General features: G+C 45.0%; 1 protein-coding gene across 3 annotated transcripts in view; it reads left to right on the top strand.

The window, feature by feature from the left end:
- Window positions 1–22,718, top strand: part of Enox1 (ecto-NOX disulfide-thiol exchanger 1) — a 551,532-nt gene that overhangs the window by 431,436 nt on the left and 97,378 nt on the right. For all 3 annotated transcript variants that reach the window (XM_038310117.1, XM_038310118.1, XM_038310116.1), the window contains 2 exons: window positions 17,381–17,487; window positions 21,889–22,006. In XM_038310117.1, the coding sequence (XP_038166045.1) occupies window positions 17,381–17,487; window positions 21,889–22,006 (225 nt within the window). The remainder of the gene's footprint in view (window positions 1–17,380; window positions 17,488–21,888; window positions 22,007–22,718) is intronic.

Below are 22,718 nucleotides of genomic sequence, written 5' to 3'. Positions count from 1 at the left end.
CAGCAGCGCATGCAATTTACATATTCATTCTGAAGATAAGTGTTATTTGCCGTGATCTAGTGTGCCAAAATGCCTGTCACCCCTTTCACCAGTGCAAACCTACAGGATAGTGTGTCTGTTAGGATAGCAAGACAGGGAGCGGTAACAAGCCAGCCTCTTAGGTCTGATCTTCCGTGACTTTGTTGCCAACAGACAGTTCTTGCAGCAGCACAGAGTAAGTACCATGCAGTGAATCCCCAAACGTAAACTGGTAAGTCAGGCGCCCAGTATCAGAGCACTCTGCCTTTAAAGAAGAGGACTATGGGAAATAGGAGTTCTCCTCCTCTCGCCACATCATATTAGCAGAACTCATCAGGACGGAACAATGGCCTCTGGCCCACGTGTGTAGGTCCAGCAATACTAGAGTTGGGGTTGCGAGGTGGAGAATAGAGGTCGTCAATCCTGACCCTTGCTTTGGAAGGGGGACCTGAATCAGTGGCCAGAGAGAAGGTAAGAGTGGGTTCACAGGAGAAACAAGGAGAGAAGAAAGGGTGCATCGTCTCAAAAGAACATTTCCTAGGGGGTTATGGTGGGAAGCCATGCACCCAAGTATTAGAGTGATTACTGCCCACTTACCTTTGCTCAGAGGACTCGGTTCTAACCAACTTCCGGTCTGTGCGCAGTTCGCTGTCTCCTTTGGCGGGGATTCAGCGCTTGACAAGAGCGGTGAAGCCATGGGGGAGGAGCCATGGGTTAGCGCAGGAAAGAACCGTGTTTTCCATGACAAATGTATTAAAAAGAGACTAGTTAAAATGGGACTGAAAAAGTCAAACCTGCCTTCCTGTCGTTGTGCAGGTGAAAGGCATCTATATTTGAAAGAACTCAGAGACAGACAGGGTGCAGTGTGTGACATCAGTAGGGCCCCATGGTGGGAGAGCTCAGGGTAGGCTGTTCAGCCTTGGAGCCTCCACCTGGACGGGCTGGGAGGAACACACTGGGAAAGGTGCTCACCCCCAAGGAATCCGTGAATGCGGTCCTGGAAGCCCATGCCCGGCGGAGACGGCTGTCAATACAGCTCTCTAGCACCTCGGCTTAAGTGAGCTCTTGTTTTCAATCTCCCAACCTTTCCCCTTGCGTGGCTTCCCTTTCCCATTTGAATAAATTCTTTGATCGAAATCTTCTCAGCCCTTTTCACACTATCCCCACCAACAAACCCGTCTCGAGGCCATACATAAGGAGCCCTGTTGTTTCTGCCCGAAAAAGCACAGCCCTGTGTGACACAATTGTTTCGTTTTGATGGCCACAAGCCACATTCACATTTTTCCCTTGCTCAGCTTGCTCCTTTTCATTACAAATCTTCATCAGAGTTCACATTAATCACCAGACAGCTGAGTCCGTACTAGGCTGTTTTGAGATTTCCTCTGCCAACTGAATTAATCTAAAACTCTTCCCTTTGGCCTCAGGCAGTCTCTTTGGTCAAGGGCAAAAAGCACCGACTTTCTTCACCAAAATCTCACAAGACTTGTCTGTAGGCCACATACTAACGTTCTTCTCCTCCGAAACCTCTTGATTCCCACAGTTCGTCCAGTCAGTTCAGGACCTCTGTCCTCGTACTAGTTTGACCCATTAAGCAGTGCTTAAATCATTCCACTGCTTTCCGAACCTAAACTGCCAAAGTCCACATCATTTCACACATGGTCAGGCCTACCACAGCAATACAGCAGTCCCTAGCACCGGCTTCTTAGTTAGCGGTTCAGCTGCTTGGAAGAGACCATGGACCTTGGAAACTCTTACAAAGGAAAACATTTAATTCAGGTATCTCACTTACAGTCTAGAGGTTCAATCCATTACCATCATGTTGGGAGCATGGCCGCATGCAGGCAGACATGGGGCTGTCAATAAGCTGAGAGTTCTACATCTTGCAGGCCACAGGAAGTCGACTGTAATGCTGGGAAGTATTCATAGCATAGGACTCCTCAAAACCTGCCTCCATAGTGACACATTTCCTTCAACAAGGCCATACCCACTCCAACAAAGCCACACCTCCTCATAGTGCCACACCCCATGAGATTTTGGGGGACCAATTACATTCAGTTACCACACCCTGTGTGCCTCACTGGGCCCAACAGGCTATACACAGCCACGCCCAAAAATAAGAAAAGTGGGAGATATAATTCTTGGCTGGTCCACTGATACCCGGAATAAGCTTGAGTTGCACACAGTCAGGAAGAGAAAGTAGCTCTCGGGGAGCCCTGTTTCCTTTCCTTTCCAGTTCCCTTTTCACGTTCCTTCTGATTGACAGCCAAGCCCCGCAGGTAGCTTCCCATTGTTCTCTATGTTCTAGTCATGTTTCCCGGCCATCACAGCTCTCCAGCCTCAGCATAATTTCCCCCTGGACTTGCTGTGGTCATCCCCATCAGTCTTATTCTTCCTGAGTCCTATGAAGCCATCTCCTGCCTCCGGGCTTTCATAAACTTGATCGCCTCTACCTGCCGTGCTCCTCCCTGCTATGCATGCTGGACTCTTGCTCATCCTTTAAGTCTCAGTCGAAAGGCCTCCCCTTCTGGTGGTCATTCTTGTCCCCCTTCTTCTGATGGCATTTGCATCACAGTACCTTGGCAGCACTTACCCAGGTGTGAGACAGTTGGCTGGGTTTTGATAAGTGTAATAAGAAGGGACATCAGTGTCATAAGAGACAGATTAGGGAGGGAGGGAGGAATTAGTAAGCATTGGGTGAACTGTGAAACAGGTGAGAAGAAAGCCTAAAGCAGTACATTCACACACTGCTCATAGCCGCGTGCGGTGCACACCTGAAACAGTACATTCACACACTGCTCATAGCCGCGTGCAGTGCACACCTGAAACAGTACATTCACACACTGCTCATAGCTGCGTGCAGTGCACACCTGAAACAGTACATTCACACACTGCTCATAGCCGCGTGCGGTGCACACCTGAAACAGCACATTCACACACTGCTCATAGCTGCGTGCGGTGCACACCTGAAATGATACATGCAGACATCTTCACATCCACTGTTAAAGTGTTAGCAGTGACCTCGCTGGCTGAACAAAGGGGCAGACCTAGCTATTTCGGTAGGAACAGGCTGTGGAGGGGAGCAGTCTTCGGATCATAAATAAAGAGGGGGAACTACAAGAGTCATTTTCTGCACACACTCAACACACTCATTTGAACCAGAGGAAGGTTTTACCACTCCCATGGGGCCATTGGGGTCCTTAACAAGGCCTTGGCAATGTCAACAACACACTCACTCGGGACTTCCCAAGCTCCCTGCACCTTGTGAATTAGTCTTTCATGTCTCCTGACCTGAGCTGTCCACTTTCCATTGGGATTTTGTTGGTCTATCTCAGTCACCATCCTAGTTTGCCAGTCTGGGTTCAGTTATGGGGACCTGAATCTGGTGTTAATACCATGTGACTTATAATACAGTTACTGATATACATGTTTGCTGAGATTTCCAAAAGCAGAACCAGTCAAACCCATTCATCTGTATAAATATCTCTGTCAAACTCCACACAAACTGTGCTCAACTTTCTCACACAGAATGTGTGTGGGGTTCTAGAGCGCTGATATTCAGGAACTAGCATCGCAGCTTACTTTCTCCTAAATGGTCTCCTTTTTAGGCAGTAACCCCAAGTGTCCTCCCCGCCATGTACAAGATCCCCAGTGCCTTTCTTCATAGCATTCCACTGCAACCCATACAGGAAGCAGCCAGAAATGCTGGGAATTGTTCTGAGACAAGATGGAAGCAGCTGTACTGGCAGACCAACTTATTAACAGCAAGTAAAGCAACCCTGATGTAGTGACGGGAGGGTCTGCTTAGCAGCTTCCAGGAGAGTCCAGGCACATTGCAAAACTCCAGGCATGGTGGGCTCCTGTACATATGTTGCTGGAAATAGCCAAGAGGTTGAGCAGGATGAAAGAAACTTCATATGGGAGTCCGCATTGCTGGACAGGATGCACACACCTATCTCGCTGGTTTGTTTGCCATTGTCTTATTTTTCATGTGCAAAGCGAGCACTCAAAGGATTGGTTCTGCTGCCAGCCAGCCATCTCCAAGAAGGAAATCAGTGACCCTCTTCTTGAATGTTAGTGTTTGATAAAAAAAAAAAAAAAAAAAAAAATGAAAGCGTCTACACCAACTACTAGTGGCTACCATCTAGCTCTTCTACCAGCGATGGCACATGTTCTAGCTCTGTGTTGTGGACAAGACATTGTTTCGTCCAAGCTTGGCCTTAAAGTGTCAAGGATCAGAGGCTGTGCTCAGCCTGAAGTTCGAGGTTTGTGAAATCTCGTCACTTCCCTAGGGGATTGTACTTGACCTGTGACCATGGATGTGCAGTTATCAGTTGAGGACCTGGGTCTGTCCTGGCATGGCACTGGGACTTTCTCTTCCCTTGAGCCAGCTAGAGTAGATCTTGCCTGCTAGTTAGAACAGAAGAGGGAAAATTGGCAAGCCTAGTGAGTCTGGTCTCGGGTCGTCTTATCCTCAGATCATATTTGTCTCACCTTGTTGTCAATTTCTTATTCCGTCTGTTTGGCAGAACTTCCCACATTTTTCTATTCATAGACTTTGGGGGTTTTGATCTTTGCTTTTAAAAAATGTATGCTTCCTGGGAACTCCCAATAGGCCTGCCCACTTTCAGTTTTACCAGTCGGTCCTAAGCAAAGCTTGTCATTCTAAAGATCTGATAGAATCAGTTTATAAGTCCAGGAAGCATGCGCCAGCATGTTCACATATTAATATGCAAGCCAAGATGATCAGTTATGCAAACCTTGCTCCGACACATACACATCTCATCAATTAAACATTCCATGGCTTTTCTTCTCGACTACTTTTCCAACAGGCTTCCTGCTGAAAAGAAAACGGGGCAGAGTGGAGGAGGTAAATGAGAAAGCAGGTAGCAGCAGAAAGGGGCCTGTGAATAGTGAACGAGGGATGCATGCCTTAAATACAACAGGTATGAATGGAAACCGAAGACTATAGTGCCAAAGATGGTGAAGGCCAAGAGTCCTGCTTCTAATTGTCCTTTACTCTCTGACCCTTGGCCATCTGGATAATTGGTTTTCTAGTTAGAAACTGAAATACATAGTTCTAACATGCCCCCTTATCACCCCACTCCACCCACACAACGCTCTGCTCTGTCCTTGCCTGAAAGACTTCTCCTCCATACCAGATTCAAAACCCTCTGCCATTCGGGCTTCCTCCCAAATTCCATCAAGTCTGGTGGGACCCACAGCCATACTCTCTGCATGAGTCTTTATGAGTCTTTAAAAACTGCTAATTATTTTATGTGCATCATTTTTTTTTGTTCTTCTAGAATGCTTTTGTGCCAGAGATGCAAGCCATGTGCACTTAGCTCATTCTTACCTCACCACAGCACACCAGAACTTGGCACTGTTTGTGAAAGCACACAGGACTCCTGAGTACAAGTGTCCATCATTGGCCAGTTGTAGAGGGAAGCACTGTCTGTAGAAGCACACACATACACACACACTCAGAGTCCTGACTACAGTATCTATCTATTGTTGACCAGTTACAGAAGGAAGCACTGTTTGTAGAAACACGTGCAAGCGCGTGCGCACACATACACACACACACACACACACACACACACACACACACACACACACAAGTCCTCACTACAAGTATTCATCACTGACCAGTCGTAGAGGGAAGCACTATTTGTAAAAAACACTCACAAGTCCTGACTCTAAGTATCCATAATTGCAAAACTGGTGTTGGCAATTGGACTGAAAACCAGTAACATCAGAACATAGTATAAAGATTTTGGGGTGTGTGTGTGTGTGTGTAAACTGTGACCTCAAACTGACTTAACACTAATAATGGATTCTCTTTAAACTAGAACACACAGAATACACATAAGTTATGAGACAGTAGGATTATCTTATTCTTGCGAGTCTTATTTTAGCCAGGAGACTGTACCAGTCTCAGCCATCATGCAGCCTAGACTTGTCCACTTAGGAGAGAAAGTGGCACCAGCCCCATCTCCAGTCTTTGGAACAGCAAACGACGTAGATGCTTTTGACTGGGTCTGAAGAGACCCTGGCTCTAATCTCAACTCAAGCAATAATTAGCCATATCCCCTCAGAAAACTCTTCCAAGCCCTTGAGTCTCTGCGTCCTTCATTCTGTGATGAAAAGGTTTGCCCAGATGATCCCCCAACGTACCATCCAAGCCCCATAGTCCTTACCACATGAGTAACTGAGACCCTTGAGCAGTTCCGGATCTCTAAAGGCAAGAGGGCTGGCAGGACCCACGAGATGACCTGTTCGCCTCAGGAGCAGGCGGTCATCCCTGCATGCACGCCAATGCCTCACTGTGGTGGCTGCCTCTGTGGAGGGAGCTGCTGTGTGGATCAGAAGCCGCATTGCCACCCTATGAATGTGAGCCCAGAGCCTTGCAGGTGCCAATGCTGGTCAGAATTATTGTCAAAGACGGCTCTGCAGTGCCCTGACACCCCGCCTCCTCTGCCCATGTCCTCATCTGTTTTCCCGGATGGAGTTGTAAAAGCCTCTGCTGTTGGGATGAATGATTAGCATCATCCCACAAATATTTACTGGAGCGCTGTTAAGTGCCAGGTCATATGCTAAGTGCTGGAATGAAAGATGAGGGTTTCTGACCTCCCTGCACACCGTGGTCCCCCTTATAGGCAGATTGGTGTCCTCCCCCACATTTCTTCTGCCTCAAAGGCTCTCTCTGAAATCACGTCCTCCTCAAAAACATCTCAGGCTAAATGTTTTTTATTTCCATCAAGGGAAATTTGCTTCCTGTGTCCCCTGCTGTCGAAAAAGAATTTTATGAAGTGTTAAAATGTTTTCCCATGTCTGTAGAAACCATCGCCATAGTTCATCCAAGGGAAGGGGGTAAGAAAAAAAAATCGCCATAATGCCTTAGCAACTTGACAGCTTTTCCATTTCTCCTCAAATCATGCTGATAGCCGTTATTTACTAATGCAGTAAACACTCAAATATTATTTCCACTGTAAAGGAAAAAAAGAAGAACAGAAAACATATCCTTTGATCTCAGGGAATAAATATCCAATGGAAATAATGTTGTATGAAGGCTTCCAAATGAAGGCTGAGCACCAAATGTTCTAATTCTCACAATACCCAAACTGACAGAAGATTCGAAACGTTTGCCACAACGGAGTGGACCCTTTTCAAGATCTTTCTTTTTAATTTTACCAAAAATACAATTCTAAGTTTAAAATAAATTTTAAACACATATACACACACAGTGAGAAAAATTAAGCCTTACTCTCTAGAACAAACAAGAACTGGGGAAGGCTCCATTTTAAGATTCCATGTGCTCCATTGTCACAACGAAGCAACTCAGGGAAGACAGCTTTTATCTAGTACTAAAACCTAATAGCTTGATAGGACCCCAGCCCTGGGCACCCAACAAAAGGCGAATGCCAAGTGTGGAGCGGGACATATCTGTTGGTGGGTTAGGGAACAGATCTTGGCTGCTTTGGACAGACAGAACCACACAATTTTTTTCTCCAAAATTTGTTTAAAAGGAAGACTTTCAAAGTAAGAACAAAGCACTGTGGGGCAGAGGATGTGCTCTTGAGACAGAGAGAGCATCTTTGTAACATTTTGCCAAAGGAAGAAATCATCCCAGGAGGAGTGTGGGAGTAGCTGGAATGTGAGTGGATTTCTTCTGCGAACTAAAAAGAGCAGACACAATACCCACGCAGCGAGAAGTTTGCTGACCCTGGACCCAGAGATTCCCAGCACTAGAGAGCAGATTAATAGTGCCTAGTGCAGTGTATCTCAACCTGTGGGTCGTGACTCTTTCCCAAGGGTCTCCTAAGACCATCAGAAAACACAGATTATTTAAATTACAATTTGTAACAATAGCAAAATTACAGTTATGAAGTAGCAACAAAAATAATCTTATAGTCGGGGATCAGCACAACATTAGGAACTATATTGAAGTGTTACAGCTTTAGGAAGGCAGGGGGAATGTGGGAGAAGGACAAGGCCTGCCAGAGCCACATGCTCAAGCAGGTTAGTGTCCCTTTAATTCTTATGGACTCATTCAGAGCCAGTGGATGCCCAGAAGAAAAATGCATCACCATTTGGGCATCACGAGGATGATAATACTCTCAGAATCTTGCCTTGTCCTCTCCTTCCAAGAGACGACTCTCCACAGTACACCCAGCTGCTGAGACGAGGGCCGGTCTCTGGAGCCTGAACTTGTCTTAGTCCTTGGTACAGGAAACCGCAAATGTGGGTGCCGTTGGAATGGAAATGTGGTTGATCCGTGATCCTCTCCTTCATCTACCTGTCAAGAAAACCAAACTCAATGTCTTCTGACCTGTGGTTGGCTGGGGAGAGGAAAAGAATCTGAGAAAAACCAAACCAACCAAGCAAACAAAACATGCAGGGAGGATAAATCAGAGAACAGTTGGACAAGCACTCTCAAGATTAATAATCCAGACGCTCCTTTTTCACAGTCACGGCCAGGATCTTTTAATAAAGATGCTGATAGAAAGAAGGCAGAAGCCATGTCTGAGCATGCTCGTTGCAGCGTTATTAGTGGTAGACATTCCAGCAACTTCCGAGCTACAGCTTAAAGGAGACAGAGCAAGGTGGAGGAACAACTAGCATTTTATGAACAGGCCAGAAAGCTGCACACCTGTGCACCAGATGCATGCATACCGTTTTATCCTGCTGCCTATACCAGAATCTGCCGGCATCCTTTGCTGTTAGAGAAGCTGGGGAAGGGGCTCACACTTGGAAGATAGTCTTCCTTCTCCTTTTGTTTCCTTTGTGTTACGTACATACATTACTTTTGTTGAGTCGATAGTGGAAATCTAGTCAGGGAATTTGCTGGATTTTTAAAGCCTCGAAAACGCTGTATGTTGTGGGGAGCCATTGCCTTTGTAATCCCATTCATTTTCCATTCCGCGCTTCCCAAAACATTGGGATGTGTGCATTTACATAGGAGCTGCCCTCTCACATCTAACCAGGATAGCAAGGGAATGAAGAAAAGACAAACACAGAGAAAAGAGAAAAGCTGGAATTCCGTGGGTTGGACACTCTGACGGATCCTCAGCGCCTGGGAAGTTCAGCATGTTTATTATATGTGGCTGAAGAGGGAGGTGTGTTATCATATACCACAGAAGAGAAGACAGAGTTATTACATACTGATACACAAGAATGTAGGGTTCTTATGTACAGCTGAACAAGGAGGCAGGCTTAGCTCCTCTCAGGAGGAGCAGGCTTTGTAGGGGAGGAGCCTTCTGGAAGGAGGAAGCTATGGCCGGTATTCTCTGCACACACTGTCAACGTTGGCACTCATACAGAAGGAAGTCTTAGCCATCCCTCTGAGCCTCACCCGGGAAGGGTTTGCTACTCCCATGAAGCTGAGGCCCAGGGGTCTTTGACATGGCCACACATCTGTCAACAGCACACTTCCACTGGGACTTCATCTGCTCCCTACACAAGAGCATCTGCCGTCCACCTTACTGGACTAGGATGCATGCAGATCTTTATGTCATTGTCTGCCTAATGTCCTTGTATTGATTGGAGCAGTTTGACCATCACCTGCTTGCTTGGAATTTGCCAAACAAAGATCCTCCTTGTTTTTAAAAATATTTCTGAGTATCCCACTTCCTAAGAGAAACAGTTGTTTTGTCGCATCTAACCAGGAAGCCGAGAAATCAAGTCTGAGGCTGACCTTTGGGGGTTCAAGTTTAGCAGGTCTACAGGGAATTCATTGTCACGAGATGTGCTTGTGCATCACCTCAAGGCAAAGACCCCAACTGTTCTGTCATTCGTCAACTCTTTCAGATAGCTAGGCCTGTCATCGTGCTCTGCTTCCTTGGCTCTCATCCCAGCAGCTCCTCCTCTCAGGCACCAGCTCGGATCCACTAGGGAGTCAGGAGTTTCAGCACCTGACCCACCACTGCCTCCTCCACATGGCCAATGCTCACTGCTCTCCTTGGGCATCTGTAACACCTCTGGGTGTCCGTCCTGGGACCGCAATCACTGATGACATCCTCTCCCTAGCAAGTCTCCCACCTATGGCCAACCAAGATCAGTTCTCCCACTCCATCTAAAGCCTCGTTTCTTTTTTCCTTTTGTCCCCGCTTCCCATGAAGAATTCCCCACCCCCAGCCTTTAGCATTTAAAGACAACAATAACAAGCTAGGGGAGGGAGGTCAACTGTTTCATTTGATATGTGCCTTTGAAAATCCCTTCTGAGCTATTCATGGAGGATTTGGAAATGTGTTATCCCTTAAAAGCAGAAAAGGGAATTCTTCTGAAACCTACAGAGTTAAGGCTCTATCATGAGCCTGATAGCATTAAAAACAAAAATTAGGCTTGCAAGATTTTGTTTGAGGTGCTTTATGCAGCAAAGCCTGCTGCCGGGAAGAATGTAATCAGTTGCTCCAGATATTTGGGGCACTAAATGGATTTAGGTTCTTTTCACAGCTGTGTAGCTGGAACACGGGGTATTGGAGGTGCCGGGCTGTGGGGAGAAGCAGGGAAGGAGAAAGGACTGTATTCTTGCTAGTACCTGCCTTTCTGTCTCAGTGCTTTCAAGGCTTCTCTGCCCCATACGAAAAGTTCAAAGATCTTACAGAGCCCCAGAATCTGAGATCTGCACTGAATGCTCTACTTCCTCTCCAGAGGGCTGGTTTAAATGTCTGCATACGGGGCTGTCCTGCCCTAAGCTCCTCTTCCTCTGGAAGACTAAAAACAAACTCCTCTCATGATAGAAAATCTTGGAACTCGTGGCCACACTCTGTTCCTACTGAGGAGGCCCAGGGGACCGCCACTATCTCTCTCTAGTGCCTCTGCCCTGGTGCTGGGAGATCCCTTGCAAGGGAGGATGCTAGATGACCAAGACACTAGAATTGGGTCCCCATACCCAGCAAGACCTCATGTAGCACAAGGCGATGCCTGAAGAATCTGAAGGTGCACAGGGTGAAAGCAACATGAAGATAGGCACAGAGATGCTGAAAGATAGAGACCTGCAGATAAAACAGCGAGCTACGGGTAGGGCCAAAGGCTACTCTAGAAGGACAGAGGGCTGGGATGGCGTGCGCTGTGGACTTGCCTGGAGGCAGGAGGCGTCTACTGAACTCAGCCAGGTCCGAGTACCACATACTAGATTGCCAAACCATGTATCTTTTTGCCATTTTCAGTCTTCGAGGTCCATCAGTGTCCCATATAGGACAGCCATGGGCATCATAGCAGGACAGACGACACAGAACAGCCCCCAGAATTAAAGACACTTTAACTTGGGGAAAATTATATCCTGCTTGGTGGTGTCCCCTTAAATTGATCCACTGGAGATCACAGATTCTGATTTGCAACCAGTCAATTCTGCCATGAGAGTGCCTGCAGCAAAAAGAATAGGGGGCAGAGGGGAGAGCCAGGCTGCTAGACTGGTGTCCAGTGGCCCAACGTGGGCATTTTAACTGAAGTTCATTACGATTCCATAAGATTATAGGAGGGCATGTGACTATCTCAGCAAGCAGCTTCCATGAAAATTGCATCAGGAATTTGACCTAAACGTTTAGTTTTAGACTCCTTTAGTGTGTGTAATTCAGTGGTTTTCAGTGTGTTCCCTTAGGCTCACAAGCACCATCACAGTCAGCTGTAGAACAGGGTCATCTCTTTAAACAATTAATACACCGTCATCGTGACTGTCACCTCACTACTCCCTATATCCTTCTCCCAAACCAGAGACAAACACCTCCCTTCTATGTGGTTAGTTCCTTCTTCTGGACATTAACATGGAGGGAGCGGTCATGTGTGGTCTTGATGATTGACTTTATTAACCAAGCAGAGTTTTCTCAGGAGACATCTGCCCTTTAATAGGTATCAATACTTCGTGGTCTTCCATGAATCTCTGTTCTACACTGTGGTATGTCTAATTTTCAATTAATACATTAGTGTGTAATCTTTTCATATCCTCTTTGGGTATTCTGAGTAAGGCTACCATCAGTATATTTTAAAGTAGTTAATTAAGTTATTTTATCAAGAGAGAAGTCTGTTCTACACTCAGCATATGTCCAAACATCTGGGGATAGGGGAAAGAACAAAGGAAGGGTTATAAACTATTTAGTTTTCAAGAGGTGTTCTTATTTGTGTGTATGTGTGTGTGTGTGTGTGTGTGTGTGTGTGTGTGTGTGTATTTTTCCTACATGTATGTCTGTGTTCCACCTGATGCCTAGTGCCCATGGAAGCCAGAATAGGGAGTCAGATCCTCTGGAACTAGAGTTACAGACAGTTATGAGCCAGCATATAGGTATTGGGAATTGAACCCTGTCATCTGGAAGAGCAGAAGAAATGTTTTTGACATTAAAGTACATCTATGTCTGTGTGCATATTGTGTGTCTGTATATGTGCACATGGTTATCCTCTGGGATAATGACAAGTTGGGATTTACAGCCACACAGTAATTGGCAGCGTCTTTAAGGCCATGTGCCCCTTTCTCCTGTCTGTGTAAACGTGCTAGGCAGAGTAGGCACGCTGGGATGGCATTTAATGAAGACTGGCATCCATGCAAGCTTCTGGAGAGGTCATCGCTGACTTTTTCATGGTCCTCAGAAAACTCAGTTTACACAGAACACAAAGAAGGTCTTAGGCACGAGTTGCAAGATGGGCCTGGGAAATCTACATTTTCTGACTGAGAGCTGTGTCAATAATAGTTCCAAATTATCGGGGATATATGCTTTGTTTGTTTGTTTTAAGAAGCATGCATGGTGCAGGTTTTAAGCTTCTTATCTGACACAGAATCCTGGAGTCCCTCTTGCCTTGCAAACTGCCAGGGTGGCAAAGGCACCGAATAGTGTACAGGCCCGAAAGTGTTCTTCCACAGCACAACCGTGTGTATCCTATGCTGCCTGTAACCCATCCACTGAGCAGTGAAGTTATGGTGAGCCTTTAGTGAGCGTGTGGCTTCACTGTGTGTAGAAGGAGCAGTCTGAACAATGCCAGGGAAGCATTAAGCAGTAGTGTGGATCACGAACTTCTTGAGTCTTAAACAGAGATGATGGAAGGCATATGGTCTTCACTTGTGACATCAAGATTAGCACCATCCTGATTTGTTGTTTTAAAGCCATTCTATCTTTGCACCGCAGTCACTGAGATATTCTCTTTGAAGTGTCTTACACATTTCCTAATGAACAGACATCTTGCTCAGAAGGTATATGAGCTGCACCATGCAAATGTTGTGAGTGGTTTTCAAACCAAAGGTGAGTTGCGCCATTTTTACCTTTCTGAGTTTTCGTTGTTGTTGGTGGTAGTGGTGGTGGTGGTGGTGTGCGCATATGTGTATATGTGTGACAATGCGGTAGGATGTAAATGTCTCATAAGAAAAGGATATAATTGAATCCCATCCAGTTTTCCTTTTACTTACTTATCTTATTGAAGAGAACTCTGTAAGAGACTGAGAGAATGACCAGAGAATTTGAGACATCTCTTAGAATATCTGGTGTCTTTCTGAACCTCGATTGTTAGTTCAGCTCCACTTGGATGGCCTTCAGCAAACACTCAAGCTCACTTATGTATGCCCGAGCCAGTTTCCCGTCTTTTTTCTCAGCCCTCCATCTGTACCTGTTCTCTGTATCTCTGATGCTCTTCCCAGGCTTGTGTCATCCATCCTGGCTCTCCTCCCTCCCTCCCCCCACATTCTCTTAGCAAGTCACCTCGTGCTGCTCCCTATCAGATGGCTCACTCGCCCCATCCTTGTTCGGAGCTTCTGCTGTGGCTCTGCCTTCTTCAAGTCTCCCGCACCACTAACGCTGGCACGTGTTCCCTGACCAATGGCAGCAACTGTACATCCTGGATTAGCACACGGTCCTTCCCTGTTTCTCCTCTCATGGCCTTACCCTCCTCCCTTCCAGCTACTTCCATTGCAAGTCTTTTCACAGCTCCCCTTGCAGGCTTCTCTCCTGAGCGCGTCAGCACTTAAGCCCTGGCACAACATGCCTTTTTCCTGACAGGACCCCTCATTCTGTGATCCCGGCTTGGCTACTCTACTCTGTTCTCAAAGTGGTTCAACAGACCTCTCATACAGAGTAATTGTCTCCTTTCATTTTTTTCAGAATCATAACATTTTTATTGTACGTGGAAGTTTGTTTTTTCAGATTATAGAAAGATCAGGGTGAAACACTATCCAAAATACTTACAGCCAAAACCCACAACCTCCCCTACTCCAGTCCTCAAGACCTCCTTTGCAGAAACAATCTTTGTTGGACAACAACAGCTAAGAGTTTTTAATTGTTTTTATTGCCACTTTGGCTGTCTGTATGGCAATTTCTCAGAAAATTAGGAAACAATGTACCTCAAGACCCAGCCAATACCATTTTTGGGTCTATACCTAAAGGATACTCAATCATACTACAAGGACATGTACTCAACTATGTTCATAGCAGCATTATTTGTCATAGCCAGAACCTGGAAACAACCTAAATGCCCCTCGACCAAGGAGTGGGTAAGGAAAATGTGGTACATTTACACAATGGAATACTACACAGCAGAAAAAAATGATGTCTTGAAATTTGCAGGCAAATGGTGGAGCTAGAAAACATCATATTGAGTGAAGTAATGCAGATCCAGAAAGACAGATATCATATGTACTCACTCATAAGTGGCTTTTAGACAAAAGCAAATAAAAACCAGCCTACAATTCACAATCAAAGAGAACCTAGACAACAAAGAGGGCCCTAAGAGAGATATACGTAGATCTAATCTACATGGGAAGTAGAAAAAAGACAAGATCTCCTGAATAAATTAGGATCATGGGGACCATGGGAAAGGGTATAAGGGGAGAGGAGAGGTAGAGAGGGGTGTGGAGAAAATATATAGCTCAATAATTTCATTTCTTTATCATCTCCAAGACCTAGGCCTCATTGGCAGAAGAATACTATCTGATGTATGCATTTCTAGTTATCAGACCCCCAGGTGTGTGTTAAATGAAGGAATGAATGAATGAATGAATGAATGAATTTACTTTATGGCCTTCAGTAAAGTAATTAAGTCCTCTCACTAACTGAGGCACATACCTGAGTGTATTGGATGTTTTTGCCCTTATCCTGTACCATCCTGAGCCAGGCTCTAGCTTCTGTTCCCTCTCTCTAAGCCTCATGTTCACCAATAGTCCATATTCCCTCCAAGCCTTCCTCCATTTGTGAATATGCATCATTTATTCCTTATGGTATCATCCTCATTAGGAGTCTTCTCTAGCAGATAGCAGAATTTCTATTATCCCCACCCAAGTACTAACCCTGTACGCCATAGTTTTTCCTCTTTGAAATGGTGCCAATCAAAAGAGCTGAAAGATCAGAGAAGCAGAGCAGTCAGCCACTAGTTCTCACCTCTATGAAATCTTCAGCCTGAATGGGTATCCTGTCTCTACAAGTCCTCAGACTGAATTCCCTAAGCTCCTGTCTCCTCCCACTTTATATTCCTCTCTCCACCCAGCCATATTACTTCCCATCTCCACCTCCCTAGTGGTGAACCACCGCTGTTTGGCTCTATTTCTTTTTTTGACTGATTCAATCTCTTGTAGCCCAGGGTGGCCTTGAACAGAGGCAGAAATCCATCTGCCTCTGTCTGCTGAGTGCTGGGATTAAAGGTGTGCTCCACCACTGCCTGGCCTCTGCGGCTAATTAGTGTGACTAGTTCTGCACTCTGATCTTGAGGCAAGCTTTATTTGTTAAAGCACAAACAAAATATCACTCTAAGTGAGGATGGGGTTTTCTAGATGAGTTTACAATTGAGCTTTTTGTCAGGTACAAAATAGCAAATACTAATATTCCATGTGAAAATAACTGGAGATCAAGGCCAAGAAATATTTATTAGCATTATAGGAAATATTAACAGTGTCATGAGAAATGAAACATACCTTATTTCCTTCTAGCACAGTGGTTCTCAACCTTCCTAGTGCCGTGGCACTTTAATACAGTTCCTTATGTTGTGGTGACACACAACCATAAAATTACTTGCGTTGCTACTTCATAACTGTAATTTTGCTACTGTTATGAATGGTAATGTAAATATCTGATATGTGTGATGCGTGGCCTCTGTGGAAGGGCCATTTGACCCCCCTCAAAGGAGTCGTGACCCATAGGTTGAGAACCACTGCTCTAACATATCATGGACTTGTTCCCTTTGCATGCTAATATTTTGCCACTGAAGGTCACTCACCTTTAGGGGCTTTGCTATTGTGGCTTTTTTTTTTTTTAATTTTGATGCCTGAAGATCTGGAAGAGAATTGAAGTCCTCTTTTTTATAACAAAACCTCAGGAATCACTAGGAATTGTGGGATACAGTGCTAACATCTATAAGAACTGAACTCCATATTTAGAAGTTTAGATTTAATCATGTGACTGAGTCAGAGCACTAGTGTTCTTAGCCCCATGCTTACCAGATCAACAACTACTCAAGCAAGACCGAGTCTATAGTTGGTTTGCTCCATACCTAACATTCACTAAGACCCCATCCTTTCCTCTATATAATTTTTTGCAATCCCTCAACATTTTCCATCCAAATCACACTGTCCCTGGAGATTACAGTATTGATAGATGAAGTCAAGGTGATAGAATTAAAGCCTCAAATGGTGTGAGAGTCAGGAGGGGATGTTTATGAAAGTTATCATGGAACAGAAGAAGACAGGGGATGGGCTCAATCGGGAATACTGAAGTCAGACCTGCAGGTGAGAGCTGCTGCCCAGGTGAGCTTTGGTCTGTCTTCACGAGGAATGGGTAGCACCTGTCGCCAGCCAATGGGCAGGAGGACTGGCTTCAGTCCTTAGAGAAAAAAAGCGGGGAGGAAAATGGTTCCTGAGGCTGAGGAAGCTATAACACAACTGTTTATGTCCCCAATTTGGACATTGGACACAGAGTCTTCTTCAGCAGGTTGTACGTAAGCCCTTGGGATGGAGAACAAAGAAAAATGATACATGTTTGGTTCTTGGGTTTCAGATTCTCCACCCTGATCTTACTTTGAAATCCCTAGTTGGGCAGGACTTTATATACCCTTATTTGTATGACAGTATCAGGATCTATATACGTATAGACCTAGGTCTATAATCTGCCATATCAGATTCATAAACAACAGCTAAAGGATGCTTGGAAGTAGATGCCCATGATCCTTTCCCCCATCATCCATAGAATTTGTTTTAACCTAACATTATGGAGACAGACTTGAAGGGAGACATCCCCAACGTTGCTAAACTGTAAGTACAAAAAGGCACAAGTTGGATGGATATTGATGATGTTGTTTCTATTGTAACATCATCCATAGACTCCTAGTGTCTTTGCTTTGCTTCCCTAGAGTGATCACAACATAAATTACTTGTCTTGTTTGACTTCCTTGTTCACCAAAGTTGAGCAGATTGTGGCCGTTTTCAACGCTTCTACCAGACAAAAAGCTTGGGACCATTTCTCGAAAGCTCAGCGCAAGAACATAGACATTTGGCGAAAGCATTCCGAGGTTGGTGATTTTACTGTTCCTTTCTAACCACCGTCACACAGCTGGATTGGCAGAGAATAGAGTGGCTGTAGCCGCTAATGGTTTTGTTACAGCGGGCAGCCCTCCTGCCATTGTCCTCACTGCCCCCTCCACATCCAGCTCTACTTCATTTCTCGTCCAGAAAAGCAGCTGCCTTCACACTTAGAACATCATCTCCTCCTCTCCAAGGGAGAAAAGAGTCTTCCCCGTTCACAGTAAAGAGCTCGCTCAAAAGCAAACCAAGATGCTTTAGCTAAAATTCAATGGAAAAGTCTAGAAAAGCCAATCAAGAAAGCTAACCGCTAAGAACAGTGTTTTCCTTCTGTGATCTATGGGGTGATGACAGTTGGCTCTTTGGGCTTGAAATGACAAGCATGTCTTCCTCTCCATATCGTCTTGTCATTAGCCATGCCTTGTCCACTGGGCTAGCCAGGAGGGTCTGTCACCTCTCTCCCCAGAGCAAAGCTCTTGGTGGGGGCAAATGTCCAGGCTAGCTGCGTTCACAGCATCAATGCATGTGCAGAGTGTGAGTATCCCCTGCCAAGGAAAGAGGCCACACCTTGACTTTCCTTGCTACCTAGACAGAGCAAACTGTGTCATTAGTCATTGGTCATCCAGCTGTTATTTTTGACTCCACCTGTAGTGTACGCTTTGAACCTGTAATGTGAAAGTAAGTATCCCGTCTTCCTTTGCTTCTTCTTAAGTGAGAGAATGGTTTTCATTTGGATGCCGCTTCATTTCTAGCATGTTAATGTTAAAGTTCTCTAAGAGACACTCCCCTCTCTCAAAAATCACAAAGTTATAGAAGGTAAGGTTTATTTATGTAATGGTTCTGACTCCCACTTGGAAAAATAAGTGTTTTATGAAGAGTTTGAGGAAACACAAAGCACTGTCACATCAATCATCCGGGTAGCATTTTAAGTGCCCATTAACTAATGTTAAATTGCAGTTGAATACCAATGGCACTACATGTAATATCCACATGAATACTAAGTAGTTTTTTATTGTCACTGTTATTATGGCGAATACTGAGTAACTTCACAGTAATGGGATATGCTGAAAACACTAGGGTAGTTGTTGGTAAGGGCGTTTTTAAGTGGTGGTCACCTAAGAAGGTGGCTGGTGACCGATCCAGCTTGCTTCCACTGTTGGGGAATTACGGAGGAGGTAGGATTTCTCTTTCATTTTTCAAGGGCTCCCATACCAAAGGAAGGGTATGTATAGTTCTCTCTGACACCAAAATGCAACCCAAGTTAAACTTGTTTTTCAAGAAGGGGCATTAAAAAGAGGCCTCTATGTATGATGCAATAAAGACAATGAGGGTTATGAAAACTTAATGATGATCCAGATTTGAGAATGGTAAACCTTTGGAATTTTTTAAAAATTTCATGTAAATTAAAATGTAACTAAGGAAATTTTAGGAGACACCCAGTGAGTGTCGGTACGCTGAAAACATGTGGGCATAGAGAGACCATTCTCCATGTGGGTCAGCGGGCATCAGATACTTGTGTTGCCTCCGGCCTGGGCCCACTGTGTTTCCCATCTCTCCCTCTCCCACTTCTCCTGCTGTTTAGAGCAGGGCATGTCAGGCCGCCTGCCTCTGTCGGAGAAATCCTACTTGCTTTCTCCATCCTGGGAGACAGAATGGAGACTCCAGAGGGCTAGAATGCCATTCTCAAAAGTCCCTCCTGCCAATAACCAACCTTATCTCTTGGAAAACATGAGAAAACAGAATTCTAAATTACCTTTTATTTTTTTCTCTCCTACATATTGCTTAATTGATTAAATACCAGTTAGTGATTTAACATTGTGGATGATGTCTCAGTTGCATATAAGCTTGATAATTGGCCTGATTTTTCTGCATTCCCATGTAAAACATCTGTTAATTACCTGCAACACCTCCACAGATTTATTAGAGTGTGTTAGCGATTTACTGCTGAACCACGGGCACCCTGCGGAAACACCCTAGGTTCCCCTCCCTCCAATATTTCCCCTTCCTGCCACCTTCCCCACAAAACAACTGTCATGTGACAGTTTGTCTTTAATTGCAGAAGTAAGCAACCGCCCCTTCAGTCTTGTTTATTCTTTCCACCTGGTTTCTCCTTGTTTTGGTTTTTTTTCACGCCACCTCTTTGGTAATTGGCCTCTTCAGCAATAGAAAAATTAGCTGTCCATTGCCTAGAAATTTCCCCACTAATCTCATGTGGTGTCTTCCTCCAAGACCCGGCAGCCTTATTTAAGACAGAATCAGCCCCTCTTCCTTCTAGGTGGCATAGTCACAAAAGGAGGTGTTGTTTATCGTCCCAGTGATCTCTAGGGACTGTCCTGTGACTGTCTGCTCTCCTGCTTCCCTGTCCTCCACAGGGATATAATTCCTTGGGTGCAGAGGTATCTATCAGAATACTGTTAACAGCACGGAATTTTCTCCCATCCTGTGGCAGTTCAAATCTGTGAGTTAAGGAAAGACTTCTGAAGCCAGGGCAGCAGGGCAGGTCCACTGAGTGGGCAGTGGTCATGCCCCCAGTAAGTTGGTGGAATTGTTTACTTTTATTGTTACTCATAGACTTATTATAAAGTAAAAGTATCTTAAGTATTTGGCTTTTAGTTAGAGGCCTTTAATAGAAGAAAACAGAACAGTGGAGGCCTTTCCCTGTTCTGGATCTTTTTGAGAATGGTACAGGCTGTGAGAACAGAGTGTATATGGCGTCACAATTCCATAAAACACAGCAGGGTATAAATTAATGATATAGCCAATTAATGTAAACAATTACAGCATTCTGCTTTTAGGAACATTGATAAGGATTGTATGTGTAATTTGGTACTTTTCACAATGGATTTTCTAACATACCATTGCAGCCAAATACTCTTGTCTTAATATTATCCCCCTTTACGTGAACAGAAGCTCAATGAAATTTCCTGACTTGATTTCATTCACTGCTAACCCCAGTCCCTAGACATGGCAGGTCCTCAGACCACAGATCTGTAGTTAAAAAAGTAATATCTGAGCCATCACTACCACAAAACTACAGCCCCATGAACACAGTAACAGGCTATAGAAGAGAAGACCTCTCTGTGTTTATTTGATTCAGCGTCCATTGAATGTTATGAATATATGAATGAATGTTTGGATAAATCATATCTAGACAGCTACAAATCAATTCAACACAGTGTCTAGCATGAGAGCAAGAGCCTTTTACATGCAGGGCCAGGGAAATGGCTCAGTCTGTAAGTGAACATGAGGACACACGTTCAGATCCCTATAAATAACTGCATAGGCGTGCACCTGTGGTCCAGAGCGGGAGAAGTGAAGACAGGAAGTTTATAGAGCTTTATAGCTACCCAGTCTGAATCAGTGAGAGACCCTGTATCAAGAAAGTAAGGTGAAGAACAAGAGAGAAAAACACCAACTTAAGTCTCTAGACACACACAGACACACATAGACACACACACACACACACACATAGACACACACACATAGACACACACACATACACACGTACATGCCGCACATATACACTAAGGGCTGGAGAGATGGCGCAGAAGTTAAGTAGCTGCTCATCCAGAGGTCCTGAGTTTAATTCCCAGCAACCACATAGTGGCTCACAACCATCTCTAAATGAGATTTGGTACCCTCTTATGACACACAGGCATACATGGTGGCAGAATGTTGTATACACAATAAGTAAATAAATCTTACAAAAATAAGCTGGGCAATGGTGGCACATGCCTTTAATCCCAGCACTTGGGAGACAGAGACAGGCAGATTTCTGGGAGTTCAAGGCCAACCTGGTCTACAAGAGCTAGTCCCAGAACAGCCAGGACAGTAACACAGAGAAACCCTGTCTCGAAAAGAAAAAAAAAAAATTTAAAAAGTTGATTCGGCCATACATGCCCCACATATACACTAAAGTATTAAATGTCTTAACTCATTTCATCCTTAGTACCATAATGTTCCAGGAAGCAAATTGAGCAAAATCGGTATATGGCAGTATTCTTAAAGCTACATTAGGAGCAATCTAAATATAGCCTCCTTAAAATCCCATTGCTCACATCTCTGCTAGCCGCTGATGCCACCTCTATGTGCCAGCTCTGTAATAGCTAGTTCTCTGTAACCTTTCGGTGGCCCTGCCAGAGCAGACATTGTTAATCAGGACCTGCGACTACAAAGAGATCAAACGATTGATCAAGGAGCCCTTCCAGTCACTGGCGAGCAAGGATTTCTCCCAAGTCCGACCCATCCCCCTCACAACATTCTTCTAGATTTTGGGTGGGCGCTTTAGGCTCTAAATGTTGCCGTGTGAGTCGTAATCTGCCAGAGACCGTGGGTAGATGGCGCGATGACGGTGGCCATGTTTCTGATGTTCACGCGTCCTGTGCTTTCAGGAGCTCCGGAACGCTCAAAGCGAGCAGCTCATGGGGATCCGCCGTGAGGAGGAAATGGAGATGTCAGATGATGAGAACTGTGACAGCCCGACCAAAAAAATGAGAGTCGATGAATCAGGTAATGTGGCAACTGCCAGGTCCCCCAGGAGGCGTCATAACGAGCCCAGAACCTTACGTGGGGAAGAAGTGTGAGGAAACGGCCACATAACTCACTTTTATTTGAGTTACACTAAGCTTTCGTCTTTTGAGTGACTACATTTTATTAATAGAAAGTTAAACTCCTCCTTGGGAACATGATGATTTAAATTGCTCTAGTTGTTTCTCCATGTGTAGATCTCGGGCTGTTATGGTTTGTTCAGGGATGGGTGCCTATTCCCATAAAACCCCTTTTCCAGAGGGTGGCAGCCGCGGCTGATGCCAAATTACAGGTGAAACTCGGTCTCGATCCATGTGCTTCTTGCTCGGGAATTGTTCAATCCCTAAAGAAGCTTGCTACGCTCTGAGCCAGCATGCTGGAAAATTAACTCTTTTCCCTAATACAGTTCACCTAACCTTTCATCCAGATGGGGGCCACACTTGGTACCAGGTGAGGGGCGTCTACTCCTTGAGTTAAGAGTGGACCTCAAGGAAAGCCTTCTCTGTGTGTTCCGCCTTATCTAAGACTGATTCACACAGTCTCCGAGAGTCACATGGGAGTCACACCTGTCTCCGGTTTCTAGCTCAAAGACTGTAGGTGACTGAAACAGAGGACCTTGGCCAATGTGTTGGTAGAAGTGTAGGGGTAAAAGCAAAGACCTCCCCACACCTTGCCCTCTGGAGTTTCCCTAATA

This window comes from Arvicola amphibius, chromosome 13, assembly GCF_903992535.2.
Source record: "Arvicola amphibius chromosome 13, mArvAmp1.2, whole genome shotgun sequence".
Lineage (NCBI taxonomy): Eukaryota > Metazoa > Chordata > Mammalia > Rodentia > Cricetidae > Arvicola > Arvicola amphibius.
This window is presented reverse-complemented; position numbering and strand designations above follow the sequence as displayed.